Source organism: Falco rusticolus, chromosome 9 (genome assembly GCF_015220075.1).
Source record: "Falco rusticolus isolate bFalRus1 chromosome 9, bFalRus1.pri, whole genome shotgun sequence".
In the NCBI taxonomy this organism is placed as follows: domain Eukaryota; kingdom Metazoa; phylum Chordata; class Aves; order Falconiformes; family Falconidae; genus Falco; species Falco rusticolus.
Window position 1 is genome coordinate 27,203,233 of NC_051195.1, and position 27,510 is coordinate 27,230,742.

At 36.7% G+C, this 27,510-nt stretch overlaps 1 protein-coding gene across 5 annotated transcripts; it reads right to left on the reverse strand.

Annotated features, from left to right (window-relative positions):
• Window positions 1-274: 274 nt before the first annotated feature.
• LOC119153339 lies at window positions 275-27,510 on the reverse strand. Of its 5 annotated transcripts, XM_037399686.1 has the most exons (13): window positions 27,068-27,209; window positions 26,371-26,565; window positions 26,080-26,156; window positions 15,663-15,738; window positions 11,869-12,000; window positions 10,892-11,015; window positions 8,486-8,546; window positions 8,339-8,385; window positions 7,814-7,889; window positions 6,766-6,867; window positions 5,310-6,233; window positions 4,367-4,477; window positions 280-3,211 (listed from the first exon to the last, which is right to left on the reverse strand). In XM_037399686.1, exons 3-13 carry the CDS (start codon window positions 26,106-26,108, stop codon window positions 2,899-2,901), a joined length of 1,995 nt encoding a protein of 664 aa, XP_037255583.1. In that variant the 5' UTR covers window positions 26,109-26,156; window positions 26,371-26,565; window positions 27,068-27,209; the 3' UTR covers window positions 280-2,898. The 5 variants fall into 5 exon arrangements, with proteins under 5 accessions (XP_037255584.1, XP_037255582.1, XP_037255586.1 ...); XM_037399687.1 differs by lacking the exon at window positions 26,371-26,565 and having other exon boundaries at window positions 275-3,211; window positions 27,068-27,510; XM_037399689.1 differs by lacking the exon at window positions 27,068-27,209 and having other exon boundaries at window positions 279-3,211; window positions 26,371-26,414.

Here is a 27,510-nt window from a genome sequence, read left to right on the forward strand (position 1 = left end):
AGTTGTATGTGTTAAAACTCTTACAACTCCATCAAATAATTTTGTACTGCCCCTGGATTTTCTGTATCCTTACACTTTTCTTCAAAATTTCACACTCATGGCAGTGGGAAACCAACACTGTCCATCCAAGTCTTGTTTTTTTATTGCTCTGTGACAGAACAGCATCTGTTTCTAGGTTTGCTGAGAACATACACAAAAAAGACCAAGAAGATTTGATGACGTTTTTGTAGAACTGTAAAATAAATAACAGAAAAAGTGTTGGGAGTTATTTTGTGTGATTTTTTTTTTTGAGTGCAAGTGTAATACAATATTTGGCTAAAAAACAAGAAGCATTTTATTTTATTTCATTTCATTCTCTACCATGTGGATCAATTAGTAATTGAATACTACAGATGCAAATATGCAGTGATGACTCAGCTGTGGAATTTGAGATAAATGTCAGTAACAGTTTGTAATGTATTATGTAGGCTTAACTCTACATAATTCCATTAGGAACAATAGAGTGAAAAGCCTTATCCTAAAGCTAAAAAAAAAAATAAAAATAATCAAACCCAGCTTTGACTGTTTTCATATAGTAATCTCAAAGTCATTTGTGGAAACATTGTGTCTATTAATTTTGCTTGAAAAGATAAATCCAACAGTTATGAAAGGGATGTTTATTAACAGGAATTACACCATCTGCCTGACTGCATCTGAACCCCGCAAGGGTCCTGCAGGAACGGCCCAAGGACAGGTAACAGCTAGTGCCGACCCCAGCTCCTCTACAACCTTTCCCTCTGCGCTGAGCTCTCCGGTGCACCAGCTACTCAGCTCCGCAGGGAGCCCCAGCACCCCCAGCCTCAAGTAACAAAGGATTCACTGTAGGGTCACTGCAATCCTAAAAATTGTATTTCAAACCCCAGAACAAAAATATGAAGGGTAAATGTTTGCTCTTTATTCACTTCATGAATACTGCATACACTGTATAAAAAAAAAAAACACAACCAAATGCTTGTAATACCAGTCCCCACTTCTTAGCTCCCTGCTGAAGAATACCAGGGGTTTTTTTGTTGTCGTTTTTAGAAAGAATCTGGCAATATAGTAGCCCATGTTGCAAATTTTCCTTGCCTCCAAATAAGCCTAGATAAAGATTCTCATTACTCCTTTAAAAAAAAAAAAAAAAAAAAAAGAAAAAAAAAGTTAAGGAACAAATGCCTTTTCTTAACATTTAGCACTCAGTTCCACTGGTTTAGAGAGCTTCATTCCCAAGACCCCATGAATGAGGCTCGCAATCAAAGATTTAATGGGAAATACAATTGACTAGCTGCTCTGAAAACGAGAAAACTATTTTGTACAATGAACAAAGCCAAAGTTGTTCTACCAGTTGCAAAGGCAATGAAGCATTTGCAGTTTGAATTTATATCCACAGAATCTTTCAATTTTGGGAACTTTTTGCATGTGTTAAAAAACAACAGAATTGCCAGATGTTCCATGCTTTTCAAATCCAGTCCTCACCTAATGGTCATAGAACCATGAATTCAGAAGTCTGGGGTTTATGCTGCAGCTAAAAGGCAAAAAAGCTCTGTGGATTCTGGCTATGAACACTGCCTCCCCCCCAGGTTTTCCAGTGTGTATCTACACTCTCTTGCTTTATACTTTACAGCTATGGTGCTTTTGAGACAGTTTAACTGCATGACTTTATTATCTAGCATTCGTTTGTTTATTTTAATATCATGGTCTACCTTTATCCTTATTAACTGTGATGGCTTTTAAAATACTGATTTATTACACTGTAATAATAATGAAAAATGTAATTTTTAAAAATTTACCTAAGTATTACATTAATACTGTTTTCTATCCTATGAACTAAGATTTCTATCCTATGAACTAAGAAATAAACTATTGCTGCTACTGTGCAGCTGCTGGCAAGAATTTAGTTAGTTTGTTGTACTTCCTTCTTGAGACCCACTGAAGTGGCAGTTCAGAGGAGACTCTTCAATACATGACTCTTAAAAGTAACTTACCTGAAGAGGTTATTCTTCTGTTCTGATTACATTACTCTGTTGTGCTGTGAAAAGAACCTAGTAAACAACAGAAGCGGAGTGTAAGACAGATAGGGCTGACAAGCAAGGTGTAAGTACATAGGCATGGGTGACCCTGGCCAGGTGAGACAGGTAAGCTGATACGTGAACCACCTCATCTGGATGTGTTGCTGAGGCTATTCTGAAACATATACAACCTATGGGACCAGGACAAAATACACAGTCAGGATGGGATATTCGGATTACTGAAATAATACTCTGCCAGTTTGACAGAGTATTCGACCTCCATTTGCTTCCACGTTCTTAGCAATCTGGGAAAAATTCTGCTATGAAAAAAGAGTGCAACTAGGTAGTTCAGTTGATGGTACAGAAAATCTGGAATTCAACTGCAATGCTGCAGAGATTGTTAGAAATAATTCAAACTGCTACTTTCAAATTAAAGGATGAAGTGGACATAACTTTTCTTCATTCATTTCATAGTATATTTTTCTATAATCTCAATGCTAGTCTGCCTGATAGTGCAATATTTTATTTTGACTTTTGCATCCAGAAATTACATACATTTAAAAGAAATGAAAAACAAAAAACACAACTACAGTCACTCAGTTGTTTTAAGGTACAGGGTTCCAATTTCACTAAAAGGAAGGACTACTTTAATTCCATGTGTACTGAGACCTTGTCTCCAACTACACTTAACAAATACACCCTAATAAATTTAAAGAACCAAACATCAGTAGAAGCTAATCTTATGACAGAGACCAGTTCTCTACTACTGAAATTTGTATTTTCCTGCTTTGTTTAAAAAAAAAAAAATTGGTCCACAAACAAAGTAAAGTGGGCAAAAGTAAGTCTTAAGCTGAGCAAACATCCTTTTAATTCAGTTCCAGTTGTAGCGGTCTCTTGGAAGTAAATCGTAATGTGTTGTCTCTTCCTCTTCAGGTCCATAATCTAATGGCAGGCCATAATTGTAATCAACTGTGACAACTGGTAATCTTTTGCTTTGTTCCATCTCTCTGGTAGTTTCACCTTGAAAAGGTTTTCTTTCATAGTCTACTGAACTATCTTCTTGGTGTACAGATGAAGATGGATGCATTGTTCGTGAAGAATATGGTGCGAATCTGTTTTTTCCTCTGTTAAATTCATTTGAGGGATGCATTCTCCTGTTGTCTTCAGGACAATTTGATCGATTGCTGTAAGAAGAACAAACATGAACAATTAAATCCTTAGAGATAAAAACTGTTGATTTAGTGTTGGTGGCCACCATTAGAAATTAAACTTGAGTACCGTTGGGAGAAAAAAATTCAGAGCCTCATTCTTGTTTTTAAACTTTCTACTGTATGTTGCATATTTGTTTATATTAATGTTTCAATTCTAATGATTCAAATCACAGCTCTTTATAGTAAGTGATCTTACTAGAAGATGGTTTTTTTTTCAAGTGTTGTTTCTAATTAAAATTCCCTGTTTATTGAGGCTTTCTTTACCTAGGGACCATTTTTGTTCCTAAGCCCATGTTTTCATTTTTGTGAATAGTATGTAATAGTAGCCCTCTAGTACATAGTCTCAAGAGGCAGTAATATAATTTGGATTCATAGTTCCAAATACTTCAATTATTTATTCTTCTGCAATAGGAGGATCACTCTTCTACAAGATAATGAAGGATCTCAAAATGCATATATGATATATACTTTTTGTATTGGGTTCTCTTTACTCTCAAGTAACTTACTTTGTAAAATAGGTGGTGTATAAAGCCAATCCAGAAAAATCTTGGTAATTTTAGAACCTTCTCCCTCGCTGAACCAAAGACTAATTTAGAGTGGAAAGCATCTCTAGAAGCACCTAGGGCCACCTGCTCAAAGTAGGTCTAATCAGATGAGTTCTGCGGGGCCTCTATCTAGCTGAGTTCTGAATACTTCAAAGGATGGGGATTTCACAGCTGCTCTGTGCAACCCGTTTCAGTGTCTGTCCATCTCTCACAGCAAAACTCATCAGCTTGTTGTAGACAGCAGTTAAGAGTTAAATACAGCATCTGTATTTTGCTCTTTTGCTTATTGACAATAGCTTTTCATATTTTACAGCATGTTAGCTTGAACTGTGCTTGTCATGTCAATGACTTACATTGGGGATTCTCAAATCATTTCATAATCACACACAAACTCAATACAGATGGACCAAAAATTAGTCACATTATTTGCTTACTGTTCAGATTTAGTGGTTTAAATGGCATTTAAGCAAAAATATTAACATCAATTATACTGTGTAGTTTATTTGTATTTTTTAGCTGGGAAACTGGGGGAGTAACAGTGTAAAGGTAAGTCAGAAAAGAACACATGAAATCTGATATTTACCTATAAATTCTGTTAAATTCATCATTATCAGACCCGTAATCTCTGTGAAGTGAAGGAGATGAGGAGAAATGAGATTCTGGTACATTTTCATGAGATGAAAAAGATTGATTTCTGCAAACATTCAAAAGAATCACATGTTAAGAAGAGTACCAATGGTTGTAAGCTTTTGAAAAATATGCATTTATCAAATGATAAAAAAGATAAAAATCTTTTTACTTTTAATAAATTTTAATAAAAACTCTCATAATTGTATTTATTTAACACCTCAAAATGGTATGCTTCATTGTAATGATATCCTCTGTTTCAGCTGTGCAATGGAAGAAATTAAATTGAACTTTACTAGCCCGACAAGTATCTGAAACATGTTCTGAAATATTAAAAATATTTTGAAATATTATGCCAGAATCCAATAGTTTTACTAATAAATGATACATGTATTTTGGAGAATATGATACAAGTTCAGAAACAAAAGGATTTCTAACAAATTAACAACTCATGGAATAAACCAATGCAAGTCAAACTTCCTCGTAGTGTTACTGTCTATCTCTGTTTAGCTCAGGGCATAAATAAAATTTCATATCCTCTTCTGTCTTGATGATTGCTTTTTAAATGTAAGTTTCTATACAAAACAAAGGGGGACAAAGAGTTTTGTTTCAAGCTGACAGTAAAGAGGTCAAGGAAACGCATGAGCTTTAAAGAAGCACAACCTTATAATTCAGGAAACATTGTCTTTCAAAGCTGCAACACTCCAGCTTACAGCAAACCCTTCCATAAGTCAAAATAAAACCAAGTTAATTAACTGATAATTTGTACATTATTTAAGAAGGATGATTAACTGATTTCAATTTTTTAAAAAAATAACTAATTTGAAATTTAATTTAGAAGTGCTGAGGTTTATACTTTTGTTCTCTAATTCTGGTCTTACAGCTCAAGGATGCTTTACCTGTCTGCACACCATTGACGTGGCAAGTCATCATGACCTGGATGATCATGAAAAGGCCTTGGCCTTTGTCCATGCCCTTTATTAACATAATCAAAATCTTTTAACTGAGTCTGTTCCTGTAAGTCATCATAAGACTGATGGTCATGAAAAGGTCTGCGTCTTTGTCCAGGACCTTTATTATCATAGTCTTTTAGTTGCATCTCTGTTTGCAAGTCATTGCGAGGCTGGTGATCATTGAAAGGTCTCAACCTCTGCCCACGGCCCCTATTAACAAATTCAAAATCTCCCATTTGCCTCTGTGGCTGTAAGTCATCACGTGACTGATAGTCATGGAAAGATCTTAGTCTTTGGCCAGGACCTTTGCTGACACAATCTAACTCTTTGAACTGCATCTGAGTCTGAAATTCTTCACGAGATTGGTGGTCATGGAATGGTCTTCGGCTCTGGCCACGGCCCCTGCTACCAAAATCAAAATCCTTTGACTGTCTGCCTTCCTGCAAATCATTATGAGACGGATGGTCAGGAAAAGATCTCTGCCTTTGTCCACGGCCTCTGTTAAATTCAATGTCCCTTGGTTGTCTCTCTGCCTGTAAATCATCATGAAACTGGTGTCCATGAAAAGGTCTCAACCTTTGCCCAGGTCCCTTGTTACTGAAGTCTAGGTCCTTCAGCTGCATGTCTTCTTGATAATCATCATAAAACTCGTGATCAGGAAAGGGTCTTCGCCTCTGTCCTGGTCCCCTATTGTAGTCCCAATTTCTCATCTGCACTGGTGCTCTTAAATCATCCTGAGTCTGATGGTCATGAAATTGTCTTCGTCTTTGTCCAGGTCCCTTATTAATGAAATCAAAATCTCTCAATTGTATCTGTCCTTGCAAATCACTGTGAGAGTGGTCATCATAAATTCTTAATCTTTTCCCAGACCTGTAAAGAAGTTTTTGTCTTAAATAGAACATCATATTTATAAATGCTACAAGTCACTAATGAGAACAGGGGTTTTTTAACCATGAATTGATATGAAAGACATTGCAAATGTATCAAAGCTACTAAGAATCCAAACTGTAAGTAAGATAACAAAACTGTCAATGTCATAGTAGAAGCTGTGACAAACATTCAATTGTAATTCTATAGTGCTTGTTAAATAGGCCAAACTTCTGATTCCAAATTAATTAAAAATAACTGCAGATTACTGAAGAATAATAGAGAAGGACAGGTAAAGTAAAACTCTTAAGTTTTTTCCATGTAAACTAATTACTTAGGGACTTCTAATAGCACACATCCCTTTCTTTCCCTTATCTTTCCACTGTTTATCCAATTCTGTAAATATTTTGCATGAGTAGGCTATATTCATAAAATTTCTTTTAAATTAGAGTATCTATAGTATTTTCAAAAAGAAACAATTGTCTTTCCCTCCTGTGGTTTTCTTGGCTTTTAATTCCAGGTTTCAGCCTATTACCCCTGAAAATCTTCATTTGGGAACCGCTCTACAGGTCCTTCCACTGCATGTGGTGGCGGAACAGTATCTTCATCTGAATCCCATACATCCATTCCAAGGTTACTAAGAAGAATAAAAACATCTCACATAAGCTTCCTTTTTTAAAACATACTACTGAGAGAGAAAAAAACCCATTAAAATTCTTCAGTTCAGAATGACAGATATCTTTGCATGCTAAGTTAAATTTGCAGACATTCATAAGTTAGCAGATTTTAATCTTGTAAATTCATGTGGGGAAGGGCTGCAGGGAAAGCAAAAAGAATACCTAAACTTCATAAGCTTGAAACAACATCCTAAAGGATATGGAGACAAGCACCATGCCTATTCAAAATCTGACACGGGACTAAATCATGCACAGACTGTAAAACAATGATAGCAGTAAAACTAAGGGCATTCAAATAAACTAAAAAGACACGAATCAGGTATTAATTTTAGAATCAATTTACTGCTTCAAGGTATCACTGGCACAAGTAACTTAGGAATATCTAAAGGTTAGTTATCCTTAGGTGAATATGATAAGCATAACATTGAACATACCAGGGATACAACTACTATGAACAGAGGAATTGAGAACAATCTTCTACTTTCCCATGCCTTTTTATTCCTGTTTTACTGTTCTACTTTTTATTTTTTTTAAAAAATATCTGGTTCTACCATGCCAACAACAGCAGGCAGATCACAGAGCTTACAAAGATATCTTTGCAGATATTTCAGCTTATAATGTGAGAATACAGAATCAATACACTTGTCATAGTATGATAAAACCACACGAATGCTCAATAGCAGTTGTCAGATTAAAAAAATCTTTTGAACCACATAAATTCAAAAGATGAATGAAGTTTTCTGCACTTCATGTTATTCATATCAGAAGTCTTACAATATATGTGTAGTTGCATATTAAAGGTTTAATAGGGTACAATTTTGGCTTATAACTGGAAGTGAACTTATATAAAAATACCAGTAGACAGACTGGAAAATCTTAAGCATACAACTAAAAGCATTTGTTTACCTTCTCATTGGTTGTGTTCTGAGATCTGTGAGATAGACAAGACCATCCATGCGATGACCTCTAGCATCACCAAAAGCTAAAGAAAAAAGGTAAGTCTAAAGAAATGTGCTCAAACTGAGTCACAAAAATGTGAAAGGTAAGTTTCTGTTCACCATGAGATGCTGAATTTGAAACAATTCTAAGTTGCTATTAAATATTTTAGCAAGCTGTCATCATTGCGGCATATATATTTTTTTTTAATCAACTGAAACTAGTAGTGGTAGCAACTTTTGACTGGAAACCCTTCAAAGCAAATGAAAAAAAAGAAGAGATTTTAAGCAGTTGGAACATACTTGTACACTATCAATCTGCTAATGCTCAAGTCTTGCCTGGCATATAATCAACAGTCAGATAAAATCTTCTATGGAAGCCAGCACATGAAATAACTCTAAAAATACTAAAACAGAATTGTAGTATTTGTGAATATAATTGTAGGAAACATGAATTACAACCTGCCATGTGCCTTAATTCAAACTGTATAAATACCTTGAATTGCTGCCTCTGGATCCCAGCCTTCAACATCTATAAGATATCTAAAGAAAAACATGATTATATTATTGTCCCAAAGGGATTACAGAATATAAGGACACTATATTTTATGAACAATGATTTCTGGTTTTATACAACCCTTACCTGCATATTAGGTAGCCAGTTCTATTAATTCCATTAGTACAGTGAACGCCAATGAGTTTCTCTATTAAAAGGAAAACAGTTTTCATAGTTCAGAAAGTGAAATTACTAAAAAATTAGTGAAGACAAAAAAAAAGCATTGTGCTTTTCTAGCTAAGTAATGATAAACAATTCTTGCTGTTTACAAAATTATACTGTCACGCCTGTAAAAGAACAGACACATCCCGACTCTGTCCTCTTCATGCTGGATCTCTAGCAGCAGTTAGCCCACTGTTTCCAAACCTGCAAAGACTGAGATTAACTCTGCAGAATGTCGGAAAAAAGAAAGAGGAGTGATGACAGGTAGAGCAGCTGGCCTCAACCAGAACTGCAGTAACAGGAGAAAAAAGAATAAAATATGATTTTGAAAGCAAATCTAAACAAGAAAATCTAAAACTTAGGAACTTACAGATTCTTATAAAACTTACAAAAAGGCGAAAGTACACATAATGTCCCTAGTGTCTAGGAGTATGAAATACATGTAGAAAAGAAGCCGTTGTAATGTCTAAAGAAATCTTGTCTTTATTGGAAAGGTTATACTATCAGCTAAAGGCTAAAAAGCAGAATAACTTACTATTACTAGGGTGTTTCAAATGAGGTGCTTCCAACAGAAGTAGAGAAACACTAATATGGTCGTGCAAGACTGATAAAACCTCATCCAGACTATCCCACACAATTCTATTTACTCATATTTAATGGGAAAAAAAGTCAAATCAATATATGTATAGAAAGGGCTACTATGACGGTCACAGAAGTAGTTTATGAGAAGGGACCTTGGAAGCTTGTCTTATTTAGTGTGTAAAATCAAATCTGAGGCGCTGACTATAGTAACGGGAATGGAGAACAACAATACTTCAGGGCAAAGTTGGCATAATATAAATGTATATATTAACCGATTGAGAGTTTTAGGCTAGATTTTAGAAGAAAAACTTTAATCATCACAAGAACGAAGTTGTGGCAGAGACAAAGTAGTGACAGATGGTCTTTGAAATGGGACTTTGATGAATTTTTCAATGAGATAAAACATAACAGTTTGCCACTGATCAGGACAGTTGCATTGCCATCTGAGCTTGTTATAAGTTGATGTCCTAACAATTCAGACACCAAAAAACCCCACCATCCCAAAAATTATCTGCAAGAAGAATCCTGAGAAATTTTAGAGATAATCTAAAACAAGAGGGCAAGTTACAACAAGTTAGTAAGCATAAAAACGAAAGTTCTCCCAACTCTGAAGTTACATAAGCCCTGCCAAAATGGTCTTACTAGCTGGAACTGCAGGTCTTCATCCAGCAACAAATTAGCAATTGATTCTCTCAATTCTGAGAATCAGAAGTATTTAGATTCAAATACAGACTATTCTTTGTCACACAAAAAATCACTAGATCAAACCCAGAAGTAAACTAATAATCTCCAACTAATCTCCCTAAGCCAAAAAAGAACCAAGGAAGAACTTACACACTAACTTCCTGAGCAGGACAAAAGTTGCTTCTTAGACTTTTTAGTTTTCCCAGCGCTTCTAATTCAGGCTCTCATACCTGAGATTTAGGTAAGAGCTCTCTCACAAAACAGAGTTGACCATCCACAGCAAAACCACAGTTATGCTATACAAGAACTGTATGCACTTGGGAAATTAATATCACTACTTTCCCACAGAAAATGCCCAAGTAACCACAGCAAATAGCATGAAAAGCTTGAAAGAGTGGTCCTCCTGCCTACAAAGAATCACTAGCAAAAAAAGCGAGAAGGTAAAAGCTGCAAACAGGCTGTGGCAAAACACATGCATTTATTTCTGAAAAAAGCACCTTATGTCATCTCAGCAAGAATGGTACTATTGTATAAACACTAAAACAGCAGCAGAGCCACACTCTAGAAACATTGACACTGTGTCTGGAATATGATTTCTCAGAATTGCTAGGATATGACAGTAATAATGGACTCATCAATCAAAAAACTGCTACATCAGACTAAATGGACTTAAGTTGCTCATATGTATCGGTGCCCAGTGCCATCAGAGAAATACTGTGTTATTTAGAACATCCATAAAGGGCTGGCAGCCACAACACTAAGCTGATGGTAGACAATTTGGGTCAGACAGATTAAAGTCTTTGACAGTTATTTGACACATAATGCAAATATAATACTATTACAAAGGGCATTTAAGTTACTAGCTTTTTTTGAAAAAGGCATGTTTTGAATGCAAAAAAAAGATAACTAGTGGTTTACATAATGTATCTTAAGATAGTAAAGTCAAAGTGCTATGGAAAGTCTGAGATCCCTGGTGTCATAAATACCTAATGAAATCAATAAATGATACAGTTAGTATTGAAAAAATATTTTTGGGTTTTTACAGCCTAAGATGCCGATACGTACCATTTCCTGCATTCTCCCACAGGAATTTTCTGACCCATTTTTTGAACTGTAGGATAGTAGCATTATCGGGAACTTCAAGACCAACAGTATAAAGTTTCTTATACTGCACACTTTTTGGTAAATCCTAACAAGAAGGAAAAGAAAATGGTAATAATGATTGAAGTCTTGCTTCAATGAAAAACCTTAAGAAGAGTTAACCTTAAGCAACCTTAACCTAACATAATGCCAATGTGAAACAGTAGCTCAAATCCTGAGTAGAAATTGAAAACAATCTTGACATAATTCTATAGAGATACACTCTCAGAAACTACCATTTACATTTCCACTTTAAAGACCTGATCTCAAAGAACAGTTTCTACAAAAGACTTACTTATCCCTATTAAGGCAGCACATTATGTAAAGAGAGCAGATTCTTGTAATTCAATTTTAACCCATTATTAGCAATATTTGTCCCTCCCACTCACAATCATATATATACTCACATATTTACCCCCTCAAAGCTTACAGCCCACATATATTCAAAGATTAGCATTCAGTTATAATACTGCTATTTATTCTGCTTATCAAAAGGAGACTGATTAATCAAAATTCTTTAGACCATACTGGTAAAAGTTGGAAACTGATGAAGTAGTTCAAAAACTACAGTTTCTTAGTGGAATCTACTGAAGATCAGTAAAAAAAAGACATCAGGAATAAATGAGAATGTCTTCAGGACACAGACTAAGTTTTCTGCTCCCTTTCTGTGGTGCCTGGCACTGCAGTCTTTATCCATTACTCTGAGTTACCATAATACAAATAAGCCACAAATGAAACTAGCTGGGAGGAATTATTTCCTTTGTGATAAAACGTTTAGTTTCTATTGGAGACACAAAATAAGTCCAGATGGCTTACTTGTCTGTTCCAATTCAAGGTAAGCAAATGTGTAAATAACACAAAGATTGCACAAATTATTTTATTTTGCTACATGCTCATATTACCTTAACTTCATAGTATCGTGTGGTGTATGTTAAATCGATAACTAATCCAAGCTCCACATTTAGGGCTTTCATTGCAGCAATTAAGTCTTTTGGTGTAAACTTCTGGGTTGGCGTAAGCCTCTGGTTAATTGCCTACAATGAAAATGGAAAAGAAAGATTTTCTTTTTACGTTCTAGTAACAAGACATTTGTAATACTCAGCTATTTTAATTAGGACTAGGAGACATCAGTATTCAAAAGGGAATGTTTACAGTATCAGAACCACATCCACGTATTATATGAATAATAGGAACCAAATAAAAAGAAAGCAAGAATTTGTTGTGTATTCTATTCAGATGAAAATGCAAGAAAATGTGTGAGAATTTCCACTTTGTATAGTGTTAACAAACTTTACTAAAATAAGCACTAATTTGATAGACACAAAAATCCTGCAAAATGTAGCATAAATACACTGATTTTAAGTAACTAGACATCAGCAAAAAGTGAAACACCACAATTCACTTTCCCCCAAACATACTTTGTCTTGCACAGTAACACAAAATTAACAGTGTATTTCACATAAAACATTAGAAGTTGTGACGCAGGAGTTCATTTCTTCTAAAGGTTTTAACTTACTCCCCACAAATGTTTTGCAGACATTTTTATCCCTGCTTCATCTCTTGGCAGAGTGTACGTGCATGTCATTTAGCACCGGGAAATATTAAAGAAGACTAAAATACGGTGACTAAGAAAGCTACATGTTGGTGGGTGATGGATAATTAATTTCATTTTACAGAAACAGCAGGAAAAATTTTCACCCTATTGTAGCTGTGTTTTTTGAAATGCATTCTTCACTCTAGCTATGAAAATGCCTCATATACACAAGACTGGATTTTCTCCGAATAGTGCACATCCATTGTGAGAGCTTTTTGACACAGGCTCAGCCACAACCAATAAAGACAGTGGCAAAAGATGCAGCAACCTCAACCACCGCTCAGTTCCTTTGTCAACAAGAAATTCAAGCAGACTGAACTTAGACCTAATGGAAAGGAAGGCAGCCACAGACCACATACCTCTTAGAACCACAGATGCTATAGTGTAACTAACCAATCCTTCTTTTGACTGTGTGGATTATAATCTAAGATGCTAGCAAGCACTTATCTCGAGTCTGGAAACACAGACAGGAAACCAAATTAAAGAATAAACAGCAGGACAGTTCTATCAAAGCCAGTATATGATTAGGAAGCTTGAGATAAAAAGAGTAGGGTAGAAAGCATATAGAAGTATTCAGTCCTAAAAAAGAGTAGGGTAGAAAGCATATAGAAGTATTCAGTCCTATATATTTCAGATACCGGTGCAATACTAAAAATCAGTGGAGGTTGCTGAGGTTCAAACAAAATGAACACAAGTCACTTATCTTGCCATTATTCAGCAGTGACTTAGTAAAATCTGAAACTGAACTTACTAACTTTGAGGTGACAACAGTGAATCTGCAAAAGGTCTATGGTAGAATGTTAAAGAATTTTTCCTATTACTATACAAAATCACACAAACTGAGGTGGAATACAATTTTCAAAAATATTGCTTGACTGAGTAAACAGTTAAATGTGTTACAAAACACTGTTTTGAAAGACTTTTCAGGATTTTCTGAAAAACTCTTGTGGAGTATTCATTTTTTACGTGTTTAATTGGGCTTTGACAATGTAAGAAATCTGTTATCAATTCTAAATTCCTTCTAATGGCATGGGCAAGAACTTGCCCAGTCCTTACTATACTACAATGTTACTCTTAGCATTATAATGATCATCTGAAAGGACAGGAAATCCTTGCAAGTAAACCCATAATCTTGAAGCCTTTACTAGCAGTACATCTTCTGCTAAAACAATAACCCTTGAGTTTTGAAATACTGAAAATATGTTTTCTTCCTTTGGGTGAGGTCACCTATCATCAGTTTCCCAATAGGCAGCAAAGAAAGAAACTCCTGTATATTTAAGAGGCCTGTTCCACAAATCTAATAACAGGACTTCTGACAGACTATGGCCAATTAGGTCTCCAGCATTTCTGGACAGATTTACTGACCTCCACCATCTTTGCAAAGACACCACAATTATGCATTTTATGTGTATTCTGCCACAAACTCCATGAGCTTCAAGCACAGAGTCTATGGCAGACTTGTCATTTCTCTATCTTGCACAGTTGAGACTGAACAAACTGGAGGGACAGAAATGTTAACAGATTTTGCTTTCTTGGGTACCAGATATTATATCTGTCCAAATTCAAAGACAGGGTCCCAGAACTGGGATCTATGCCCCAACGAGATCAGTAGAACTGAAAGTAAGCAACACACTGAGGTAGACTACCTACTTGTGATGCTGCTGGAAAGGTTCACTGACAGTGTCTGCCCTTTTTATGATCTCTGGTGGAGCTCCATATAATCACAGGAGTTACAAGGAAAGAGTAAAGTTAGCAACAAAGTATCTTCCTCAACAATGGAGTGACAGGGAACTAGAAAATGACACGCTAAACAAACAAAACCAGCACAGAATAGTGCATCTATGCAAAAAATTGTTGCTAACTCAAGTGGAATTATGGGAGCTGATGATACAAAAAATCCTCTCTCAAATATCCCAATAGCAAGGAAGATAATTATAAATCTACTGAATTTTGTATTCACTGCTAATTCTGTTCACTGGCAGTCTTGGTAGAACGAGACATGACTATTGTGGAATCAGTCAGTACCACGGAGAGCATGACCAATGTCACACCCCAGAACCTTGGTGTCAAAGGAACCAAACCATCATACTAAAGCTGCAAAAGCAGCTGCAGGAAGCAAACTCTACAAGCATTCCACTTCAGTCATTGCTGACAAAAGCAAACCGGATGGTGACTGAAAACACAATGGCCACTACTATACCTGAAGAAGCAAATCTTTTGTATATGAATACTATAGCACAATCTGTAGACAACTGCTTAGACAGAATTGCCAAGGTTATGTCTAGTCACTGAACTTTAGATGAGCTCAGAAACTTTTACTTCCTGTGTATCTGAAGCAAGGACTTGTAAGAGTTAATTTATACAACGTTTGTGTTATACAGAAGGGCAAATTTGCCCTGCTTGGCCCTATTTGCCCAAAATTTCCCTATGCATCAATCTACGAAAGAACAGAAGAGCCTAAAGAAGATAGCCTCCACATTTTGTATTGTCACAAAGAACTAAAAGATCTGACTCAGTAGAATAGATTAAGATGGCAGTCCATGTTAGTAAGGACCTAAAGGAAGAACTAACACATTAATAAAAGAAATATATGAAGACTTCTTTTATAAATATATTGAATGCCTCCAGATCACTGAAGCTTTTTGCTTATGAAATTAGTAATCTGAATCTATAATTTTAGAAGTACTGCAGTGGCTGGTATCCTTTAATGAGTGATTGATTTCCATAAAATTACATTTTGACTTAAATTGCCTAGATGTTACTCATACCATAACCCCTTCCATATGATTTTCTGACAATAGTCATGAAAAGATGTTATATTATATAATGAATTTAGGCCACTTAATAGTGATCACGTTAGAGATGTTATGATTTTTAAAACATAAATAAAAAGAGTAACACCAAATACAAGTTTTAAAAGAAAGAGAAGAGATATAGAATATTATGTAAAAAAGCTACTAGTAGATTACTGGAAAGGCAAAATCTGAATAAATTATTTTTTCATAAAACTTTTCTGAAGTTTGTATGAATATTCATGCTATTCTTCATTATTTTTTGCACTGTATCTTATAGAGCCAATCTGTAGTTACTTTTTATACATACCCCTTTTAAAGGTACTTTGAATGCAATAAATCTGGTTCCTGGTATAGGCTGCCCAACTGGTGTCAAACTCCGCCATCTGTAATGAAACAAATATTTATTTAAAATATTTTCAAATTACATAATTCAACAGAAGACATCTGCAGCATCATGTAAAACTTTAACAAAAAAATAATAATTTCCTCTTCGTATTAAAACTTTGGTGAAACAAAGCACATAAAATTATGCTCCTTTAAAATTATACTAACAGTTATTTTGAACTATGTGAAGTATCTTACAAATATCAGGCAAATCTAGTGCCATATCACATAGTTTAAATATAATTATATCAAACTTCTCCAAGCAGAAAGGTTTACAGTTATCTTTTTTCCTACGATGAGCCATACAGCTACTAGCATATTATATTAAGAGTTAGATTTCCAAACAGCAGGATCCAATAGTTCCTAAAATTCCTTGACGACAGAAGCAATCGCAAGTGATGTGCACCAGTTTGAAAAAATGACCAATTAAATCCTGATACGTAAGTAAAATCTTTTTTAAAATCCATCTTCCATTAGTAATTTGCCTGTTTCACCAAGAAACTAAGATATTTTTAGGCTAACTATAAAATTTTGTTATTATATATTTGAATAAAATTAATATGTCAGCATTATTTTGGGATAAAAGAAACAGGGAGTTGCCTAAGATGCTGGAAGAATACCAGCAGAATATCACTACAGCACTGATCAGTGCAGAAGCTTGTTTAGCACACTACACAGCTTACATAAAGACATTTTTGTTTTCAAGTCTAAAGTCAGGAGCCATAATAAAATTAATCTTTCTTCTTTATAGAGGATCACCACAAAGAAAATACTTCTTAGAGATAATGTGCACCGCACCATCACTGTTATTCTAGAGTAAAATTTATCCCCAACCCTACAATTATTCTATGAAGTGGTTTCAAGGTATCATCAGGACATTTGGAAACAGTCTTTTTCCTTCCTTCCTTCTTCCAACTTCCAAAAAATTCCTCCCCTCAAAATGGTAGGACAGCACTTACAAACAAGTCGCACCAATATAAATCAAAGCAGATGGGTAAGGTTCAACAGGTAGAAAAGTACTTTCCTAGTTGGTAAAATTTTTCGACTTAGCTGAAACAAACACCATTAAAAATCATATGCTCGCATCAATCATTTAATCGACAATGTAATGCGAAGTTTACTTTCATTAAAAATACAGTTTCTAGATTTTAGGAATGTGTTTACTTCGTAATATGCTGCTTTTTCAAAGAAACACTCTTGACTGTACTATCTGTTGGTACTTTGAAAAATACAGAGAATATTCCATCACACTAAAACTTGGCAAAAATCATCTGCTGATATGAATGAAGATTTGTTACAACACTCAAAAACACTAGTAACTCCAAAACCACAAAGAATTCACAAATTCTACACTGTACTGAAAAAAATCTTGATGCATCACACCTCAGAGATTTCAGGTTTTTTAAAAATTATGAAAAGCTTTATCTGAAAACAAGTTAATTGGCAGATCAATTTTATCTTCAAAGAGTTAACTTACTAAATTTAGCACTTTTATTTCTTCTCCTCCTGTGAGGACAAATTATCTCTATGACCTCAGAAGAGGCAGCTAGATGACTTAAAATCTCCATAGTCTTTTTGCATTTTCAGCTAGTACCTCAACTATTAAAATACAAAAGATTTTAATAAGATTCTTTAACAATGGTGTAAATTCATTTAAATTTTTGGAATTAATGTTTAAATTAATCTCTCCCTTTAAAGGGAGCTTCCAACAGCTTCTAGATTCCCTTCTGATTTTTATAAAACCACATTATTTATGAAATTAATGGAATACCCTATTTTAAAATAATTCTAACCACTCAGTATTTTGCTTTGATAACAATTCCCATATGGGACCATAACAAAAACTAGATGTTGGCTGGCAAAACTCTCAATTAAATATCCATAATGATACTTATCATAGTATATAAATATTACCATTCACAGATGCTTGGAAGTAACAAAGGAAACATTTTCAGCATGGTGACCTGAAGCATAATTGATACTAACAAATTATGTAACAATCTACTACATCAATGTCTTTACCACTAACTTGCCCTTTTTGTCTTTGTCATGACTTAAAGAAAAGATTGAGGCTCACAATATAGACATACAGATGCTTAGTTTAATCAATAACAAATGAAATAGCCAAGGAGTAATAATAACTCATCATTAGGAAGGCTGCTGCAAACAGCTATCACGTAGAAGCCAGTAGGAGGTGAGAAAGTATAAGGGCAAGCTAGAGACTAGATTACTGAGAGATGGTTGCAGTAAAATCTTTTATTAAATTCCAAATGATTGCAGGAACTTTGTACCTCATAATTGTAAAGAGCGAACAAAACCAGTCTCCTACTTCATATATTCCCTTAGCTTAGCATAGTTGCACACAAGGGAAAAAATAAAGCACCTTCTGAGTCACCGTAGTTTGAAAAACATTGATCAAGAAATTACATATTGTGTATCATAGAATAAAAGTGTTCTAACTTGGTAAGTTTTGCTAAGAGAATTTTCAAGTTTGTGAACTTTGGACTCTGCTAATTGTATGTCAGTTGTAAAACATGAAAACAAAAATCTGAGACTATGTTCCATTTATTCTGGTTTAGATAGAGAAGTTGTATATTAATCAACTAAGATCATGGTGTAAATGGACTGAGAATATTACCAAAGCTAACAAAAACCACACATAATGAAACATCTTAGTTACCAGCAGTGTTCAGTCAAAATAAAATAAAATTAAACGAAGTCTACAGAAAAACTGTGAAATATGTCCTGTGCATGATTTCATTTTATCTCATTCACTTCGTCTGAGAATGGCACTAAATGTGGTGAACCTTATTTAGACATATATTTAATCTGAACTATTGTTAAAATTAATGACAGTCAGGTTTAACATCAGCTCCTGCCTCTTGCTAATTTTAATAAACCTGGAAATTATGTGTCTATTTAAAACAAGGAGATACTCTTCCTGCTTTTGCTCTGAAACTTCCAAACAGGATTAGAAAATCAGCTGTACTTATAGATACAGAAACTAGTGCAGCAGATGCTGAGATGCTGTCATAGAGATAAAGCAAACAAGGATACAGTATTTGTTGTTCAACCTAGTTCAATTACTCTTTGGTATTACTTCTATCAATAAAATCTACACAATGCTTTACAAAAGTAGGATTTAATCTGACAGCCAGCCATACTCACATATACATGTTTAGAAACATTTTGAAGGAAGGCAGGAGTAAAAAATCCCAACTGCAAAAGACCAACTACCTTATGTAGTAAGACAATTTTAAAAGATGTCATATTAGAAATTCAGATCTTTTTTAACCTGCTTCCTCTTGGAAAACTATGAGTGGAAATCCACCATGATTATCATAAATGTGAGCAATTAAAAGCCAATAAGAAATGATCAAAAAAGGCTTAAAAATCTTATCTTTTCATTAGCAATGTAAAAAAGGCTTTGTAAAAATTCTGAACTTGGGATTGACAGAGCAATGCACCAGGATTACACAGTTTGTTATCAGACCTTAATAAACTTGTGTTTTTATTCTCCTGTATTTAACTCTGTTTAAATCCTCCTAGAAAAAAACTACCTGCAAAATCAGCAAGAAACAAAAGCTGCTGAGAGTTCTATGGCAGAAAATGAGCAGAAGGCACTCTTCATCAAAAAATATAAAGGGTTTATGTTCAATGTTATCTTTAAAATGGTATTTAAGCAAAGAAATTGCAGCATCCTTCTGCACAACTAAAAATTATCTCAAAACCAGCAGACTGAAATTAAGCAAAGATTGGCTAAAGAAATTAACTCAAATTTGTTCTGTTATCAACAACGGAATATGGCTGGGAATTTATAGGTGATGGGGACTAAAGAAAGTAAAACTCTTCAGAAGTCATCTAGATAAAGGCAGAAATGACCAAAGACAAGTGAGCTGCAGCTGGTCACATAAACAGGTGTCACAGGAGCAAAGACATAAACAAACATTTTAACAAGTATGAATGAAAACTGTGACACTTGATTTGTGTCCTGCTTGAACATAAATGGAAGGAAGAAAGCCAGGAGTCAAAGGTGTTCTCACAAGACAGCACCATCATCTTTCCTGTACCAATGACTAAAAGGTAACAGAGGCTTGGGTGACAAACAAGCTGGACAAGAAGTAGCTGAAAAGATGGCAGAAGTTTCCTGAAAGAGACAAGGATATCTTACTGAGACACAGACACGACATTGATTTCTATGCCTAGAAATAAATCTAGGCATTTGCAGCACAGAGGTAATAGCTCTGGCCATAGAACCAATGGCATTCACATTAGAAAGATGTTGTGATAAGAATCTAAAATGCAATCATGTAAATTCAGAGAAACGCTGCAGCTTCCCAACACAATTAATAGTCAGAAGATGACATACGCAGGAAGAAATTGAAGCCTGAGAACTTCTGTACAAAACACAAGGGTTGTCAAACTGCAGACAATCCAGGTCAGCATACATTAAAGCAAACTATCACCTTTAAATCTGTGGTATTTCTGGTCCTTTCACAAAACAAGCCTCCTTCAGAATCTCAAGTGTGTAAAAAGAACTGCAAAAATCAAACCCTTAAGTTTGCATCAAAATAGCTATGATAGGCTTTTATGGCCAAATGTTAACTAAAATTTGTCTGAACTGTAAACTATCCAAAGCCACAAACCCCTCAGAATTTGCATATTCAAATAGAAAAGTAACAGAGAAAAGAGCACTTTAAAAAAAAGTGACATATTGTGCACATATGATAAATTTTCAATTAAAGCTTTATTTTTCTAAGTTTTCGAACAGGTAAACAATCCATGGACTACATGCAGATCAAGGCCTGAAAGTCAAGAAAACTAACTATTTAGTTATACAACAATTATTTAACTATTTAGCTACTGCAGTTCCCACTTCGCTATCATGTTTTGTCCTCACCACTTCCCAACTACCATCAATTTTAACACACAGGCAGAATTTTGCCTGCTATTCTAAACAAGAATCACCTCTTGGTTGAGAAAAAGTATTAAAAGCAAACTAAAAATATCATTCTCCTTTCCCTCTGAAATTTCTCTGATCTTGAATGGTTTCCAGTTAAATAAATACAACTATTACTGATACAACAGACTCTAGTTACCTGATCTGTTAGAGGTTTTTAAGTCTAGTTTACACGGAAATATATATCTCTGCTTATACATTTTATTTAAATGAAAAGCAAGCATGCTTAATTGTCTTTTTCATTAATCTAAAAATTTCAGTTATATTCAGTGGAACAACAGAAAAGAAACTAGCTTCATGCATTCTCATAAGAGTATACAAGATATGTGATCTAGATTAACACAAGAATTTAGCAGCAATATGCTTAGTAACAGCAGCAACCAATGAAATGGCCTCTGTTCAAAACCAAACAGCAAAAAAAAGTTAGAAAAATACTTTAAAATAACGATCAGCTTCAAGACCAATCAACTGAATATCATCAACAGGGCATGCATAGCAGCCTCCAGCTTCAAGTGGGATAACAGAAGACAGTATAGAAATGCCTACGATAAAGACAAGCTTACAGTAAATTTGAGTAAGGCAAAATTTACTATTCATGATGAAGCCTCTTTAGTTAAGCTCAAAAGCATGTTGAACAACAAGGTAATAATCCAAGCAAAGAACATTAAAATAGCTATATTTTGCATAAATCTTGCTATTGAAAACCCCCCAAAAATAAATGACAGCAAAGATGTTTATGTAAGTTTTTAAACATACAAAACTACACATCAATGAACTGCAAAACACAGCACAGATTGTACATACCAGTTCTATCTGTAATTATTCAACACAACTTTGAAATATAGTTAAGAAAACTTCATTCATTTGACATGAACATAATTTGTAGTTGTCAAAGTATCTTGCTATGAATCAGTTCTAAAACTTAGAAAAATATATTGGAAATTATAGCTACTATATCCCCTTAACAGAAATGTTAAACTAAAGCATGACAAAACTGTGTGTACCACAGCTAGTGGTACTAAAATTTTTAACTGAAGCAGATGAAACATGCAGCTGTATGTAATTCATACTCAACCATTTAAACAAATGGATATCTTAGTATTTATTTTCTTCTGTGATTTTTTTAAGAGAAAAATCAGTATGTTTCAATAAAGACATTACATACATTTTTAATGGCAAGCTCGACAAGGAAGCTACTAAATAATTGATAGGTACAATGTGATGGAGCCACCAAATTGGAAATAATTTGGAAGTTTCATGTCTTTAGTTTGTCAGATCTCAGTGATAAAGTTCTATACATATATAGAGCACAGCAAACTGTCAACAGATAACCTACAAGTTCTTTATGGCAAACAGTTAGAACTCATTGGTCTTTCTGAAGCCTAAACCCACCTTAGAACACAGATGAAACTGATGTTTACATTAATATATGCTAAAAAAATTACTAAAATGTCTATATGGTAATACCTTTACAGAGTAATTATGGTATTTTTGACAGGAAAAAAATCTGAAGTATAAAAGCAAGTAAGCTCTCTTATCTTACATTTCCAAGTATGTAACATTCAGTTCAGCAATAATGCGATCCAGTATTCCCGAGTAAAAGAAACTAGTACTGAACTTCAGATATTCATGGAGAACATTTTTCATCCAATAGTTAAAAATCCATGTTAGTAAAACTGTGTAAATAGGTATACATTACTCAAAAGCTACACTGGGTGGAGAAGCAAGTTCAGAGAGCAATATCTGAAGCTATGCTTAACAAATCAAGGGTTTCTACAATTCTGGAGCCCCTCATGAGCACCTATGATTATGAAGCAGTTGTAAGTTTAGAACTTACCTGGGAAAGTGAGTTCCAAAACACTCAAAAAAGATAATTATTGTAACTGTAGAGAAACTCAAGTTTGAAATACTGTCAGCTGTAGCAAGATCATTTAGAAAACACTACTTGGAACCTCTTCTCCTTTTTTTGGCTACTGATACTTCATGATACACACACAGCTTTATTTTCCAAGTGGTTTCCATACCTCTACAGACATACAACTATTCTGTTGAAGAAAAGATAGCTGTACAAAGACAATGACACGCTGTCAAGACAGAACACACACTGAACAGGTCAAAAGTGGAAGGGACAGAATATAGCTCTTAATCATCTGTTACTACACAGATTTCTAACTTTGCTTTTCTTCAACCCCTGTAAGTGGGATACAAGTAAGTCACAACTTGTAAAAAAGTAGTGCGGATGTAAAGCATGGGAGAAAAGTTTCCTTACCATGTCAATAAATAACTGCATAGCTTTGTACTTGTTGTGGTATATTGTAACTTCAACTCTTATAGCAATGTTATCATTACTCAGATATAAGAAGTAATTTCTCTCCATCCCAAATTTTTCAATGAAAATGCTCTATGCGTGATGGTATGAAAGACTTTTACTTTACAAATAAACTCTCACCTTATAGTAACCCTTCTCTTCCATCCACCCTTGAACATGCACAATCAGTTATGCCATGGTCTTTAACATTCCTGTCTAAATGAAAAAGCTGATGCTTTTACATCTGCACAGGAACAATTCAGTTAAACAACTATGTTTATGGTGCATAGGCAGAAATAATTCAGCTTTGTCCCTATAATAAAAAGACCCCAGTCCTGGTATTTTTCAGTACATCTTAAGGGACACATACAAGAAAGTGACATTTCTGCAGATGCTTTTCAGAACACAATCTGAGTTTATGAAATTACATCCACAGCAGGATTTTGGATACCGAAACACAAACATGTATAAAACTGTAAAAACATCATAGTATTCTATGACTTTGTTATGTAACTTGAATTCTTTTTACTTCCTGGTTCTCCACTAAGACTTCATAGTATACAGCTACGGAAGGAGTATACCATTTCAGACACCATGAAGAACCAGAACTTGACTCCATAGTGGGAATGGCAGTGCAAGGCATTACTTCAGTCCCTCTCTTATACTGATGTCTCACTTTGTTACGGAGTTACTTCTCCGGCACTACTTCCTAGAACTGAGACTGCAATGGACATTACCGGGAAAACGGAGAAATGCTTTTTGCTGTGAAGGAATACAGGAAGTCTTTACTACCAGTCCACCTCCTCCTTTTACTGATGGAGCAAAGACTGTGTAAATAGCATCAGATCAAATATTCTGGGCTAGGGCTGAGTGACAGGGACATAAGAACAAGAACGGGCCAAGAAGAACAAGGTACAAAACTGGCAGTGCAGATCCAGTGGCAACATTGGCAATTAATACCACTTCAATATTACTTTAGGTGCTGAATACACTCAGAGTGCTGATACCTAGCAAGGTTGCGCAGTGCTATAGCACAACCCTTACGTAATGGCAACTTTAATTATGCTGCAGACATGGTACTGTGAAAGATGATACTAATTAGCTGATCAGTAAAAAAAAGAACCGTTTCTTCTTTAGTTGCACTATTGCTAGGTACTTCTAGCCTAACTGAAACCTCAAATTTATTATATAGCTTTCATTAGCATAATGGAATTTGAACTAAAACTGTTAAGAACAGTATAAAGAATTGAAGCAGTAATAGAAAGACAATCTTAAAAAACATCTATATGTACCATGTCTTTATCTACTACAGTGTTTCTCTTGCAGTGTTGCAAAAACCAGAACAGTCACTGTTAGATTTATTGCTATTGCAACACCATGATATGATTAAGGTTGTACTTCCCTAGCATGCTACCACATGGAGACTGGTCCTTATGCTACAGTGCACCACAATCTCACTTCTGCCAACAACTATTTCCAGGGCCAGTAAATTGCATATGCAGGTTCACCTAAGTTAAAATTAGTTTTTCTTAAGTCCTCTTCCAGGGTTCGCTGCTGGTTTTTTCTGGTGTACTAAAAGAACTACAACATGCTGTGCTAGCACAAGGATGACATCAATATACTGCTGCATGAGATTGGGAGACTGACAATTCCTTAAACTCCTTACTTCCAAAAACCCAATACTGCAGATGTCTAGCCTGATTTGTTAATAGTATCAAAAAGTTAAATATCTGGAGAAGCTGAAAGCACTTCAGTTATCATAAGCTTTGTCAGATCATAATACTAGCTTTGTAACTAGTTAGTTCACAGTAGATGTTTCTCTCCTTGAAAGATACACAGGTATGAGTTTCCAATCATAGAAACCAAAAGTACAGTCCACTGTGTCTTCCTTATTTAAAGGAATGCATGTAGCCTGAAAGCTGCTCCAGTTCAAATGCAAGAGGGAAAAAGAAGGGAAAAATAAGCACCTGACTTTCAATGTTTTAGTAATAATTTCCAAGTATGAAGAAAACAAGGAAGACAGTTATTCTTACAGGCTTTCTGCATTACTGCTTGCAAACCTAGCCCACTTTGGTTCTATTTTGTCCAATTGAAAACTGAAATTTCACAGAAACTTTCAGAGAAAGAAATGCTTAAATAGCTTTTCTTGAATTGTACTCCAATTTCAATCCCTGAATTTGTCAACTATGGAAAAAAAGTTCAGTTTAAGTTATTTTTAAAATATTTTCATCTTGTTTATAGCTTTTAGGCCAATGTATTTTGCAGGAAAACATGCTTTTTGTATTCTATTGCTCCTCCTAAGAATGTTCCTAATAAACTTATTTAACACTTCCTGTAAAACAAGGATAACGTACAAACTGCAAGTTACTGTCCCAGTAGAGTGCCTTTGTATCTCAGCACACCCTCCTATCTAAGAAGTTTGTACTGATGTCAGCAGTAACACATAGGTTAAGCTTCTAAACTTGGGATTTCCTCTTTTTTTTTTTTTGCCCCCAGTAGAGCTGAAGAATAGATCTGTATCTGTTTTAAGTGATACCATTCTGTAGTCCCCATATGCACTCCCAATCAAATCATCGGAAAGCATGTATAGTGCATTTGGGTTTTAAAATTATTTTTGCCTATAAAAATTTTTTGTTGTCCTCTGGTTAAAAACAAAAATGCAGGATGTTTCTCGACTTGACTCCATGAAAATATTCCTTGACCACATGCATGCAACCACCTGCTCCCATCTTATCAGCTCTTCCTCCACTCCTGGTAGCAAACATCTGAGTAGTCAGAAGAATGGACTACTGTCCCAATTCCCCAGTAAGCATACACCTGGGGGTAAGAAGGTTAGGAAGAAGGGAGTGTGTTTGGCTGCTGAAGGAGAGGTGTTCACAGACAGGCTGGAGCATCATACTCACCTGGGGGATGAAGGGCTGAGTTGTTCCTGTCTTGGAGAAGATACCTACCTTACCTTGCTGTAGGTGGCGAAGATACATGTGGCAAGAAAGCACCTAGGGCAGTCAGAGCCCCTTCTCTGTGCAGGACTGTGCCCGCTCCTGCCTCTTGCTTAATCTGAGAGATACTTACCCATCAGGGATAGTATTCTTCTTTACCATGCTGAAAACAGGAGCAGGCAGAGCAGGAGACAGCGGTGAAAGTGGGCACTGCAGCAAAGGAGAGAGAACCGCGCAGTTAACACGGTGCTAATCTCTTTCTCCTCTCCATCAGCGGGCCTTTTCACAGGGCTGACTCTCAAGTAAAACAAACCAAGCGGTCAGCTGGGGCTTGAAGCCATCCGGAACAAGTTCTGCAGCTTGCAAGCCATAGCCTATTTTCTCTGCTGCTACAGCATGACAAGACGGAAAGACAACAACTCACCTCTCCTCTCCAGGAGATCAAAAGAAACAGAGAGGAGAGGCAGCAGGTTTCTCTCTAACTCTAGCAGCAGCACTGCGGGGATGAAGATCTTGCTGGCAGTCCCTTCTGCCCTCTCCTGTGGCTCGGAGCAGCCTGTTCTGCCCTCGCGCTCCCACAGCTAGAACTCTTGTCTCAACGGGCAGAAACTCCGGGCAGCTGCAAGAGGCGAGGCCGGCACCTCAGCAAGGAAGGACCATCACCTGCCCCACTCTAACCTAGACGGGCCCGCTCCCGCTCGATCCCGGGCACCGCCAGCGCCCGCCGACCCCAGCGGGCCCAGGGCAGGGAGGAGAGAGGCGAGGGGGACGCTCCCCCGCCGCGGGGGGCCCATATCCGCCGCTCCGGAGAAGACGCTTGAGGCTGGCGCCGGGCTCCCCCCTCAGGGCCGCATGTCCCCGCGAAGGCGGGCAGCCCAGGGCAGGACCGGCTCCCAGCGCTCTCCGAGCGGGAAGCGGCTGAGCTCGGGGTTAGGAAAAGAGACCGGGGCAGGGAGGGGGGGGAGGTCGCGGCCCGACGGCGGGGGGCCGGGCGGTCGGCTGTGAAGAGGGGGTGGGCTGTGCGGAGAAGGACGAGGGCTGCAGCAGGAGGCGGTAACGGGGAAAGGCCCGGGCGCCAGCGAGGCGGGGCGGGGAGGACCGGGGCTGCGGGCGGCCCGTACCCTGACAGGATTTCCCTTGCAGAGGAAGGTTGTTGCGAGACAGAACGTTCCCGAAATGATCTCAAATACGCCTGCGCAGCACCGGCCACCTTGCCGGTACCGGGACTGCGCCTGCTCCTCTGGCGCCGCGCCGGGGGCACCGAGAGCGCATGCGCGGCGGCGGGCGGCGCCGCACCAACCCTGCGGTGAGCGGCCGGCCAATGGGACGGGGGCGCCTCTGCGCGTGCGCGGCCGGCCCGCGGGTGAAGGGGCAGCGCGTGGGCCGCATGCGTGCCGGCCGCGCGGGGCAGCCCGCGAGTGCCGCGGCGGGCGCGTGGTCGGTGTGAGGGGGTGTGGGGGGTGCCTGTGGCGGCGGGTGGTGAGGGCCCCTCCGGCTCTGCCTGGGCTCCGCGCTGGGCGGGTGAAGAGAGACGGGTGTGTTTTGTTTCTGCGGGAGGTTTTGT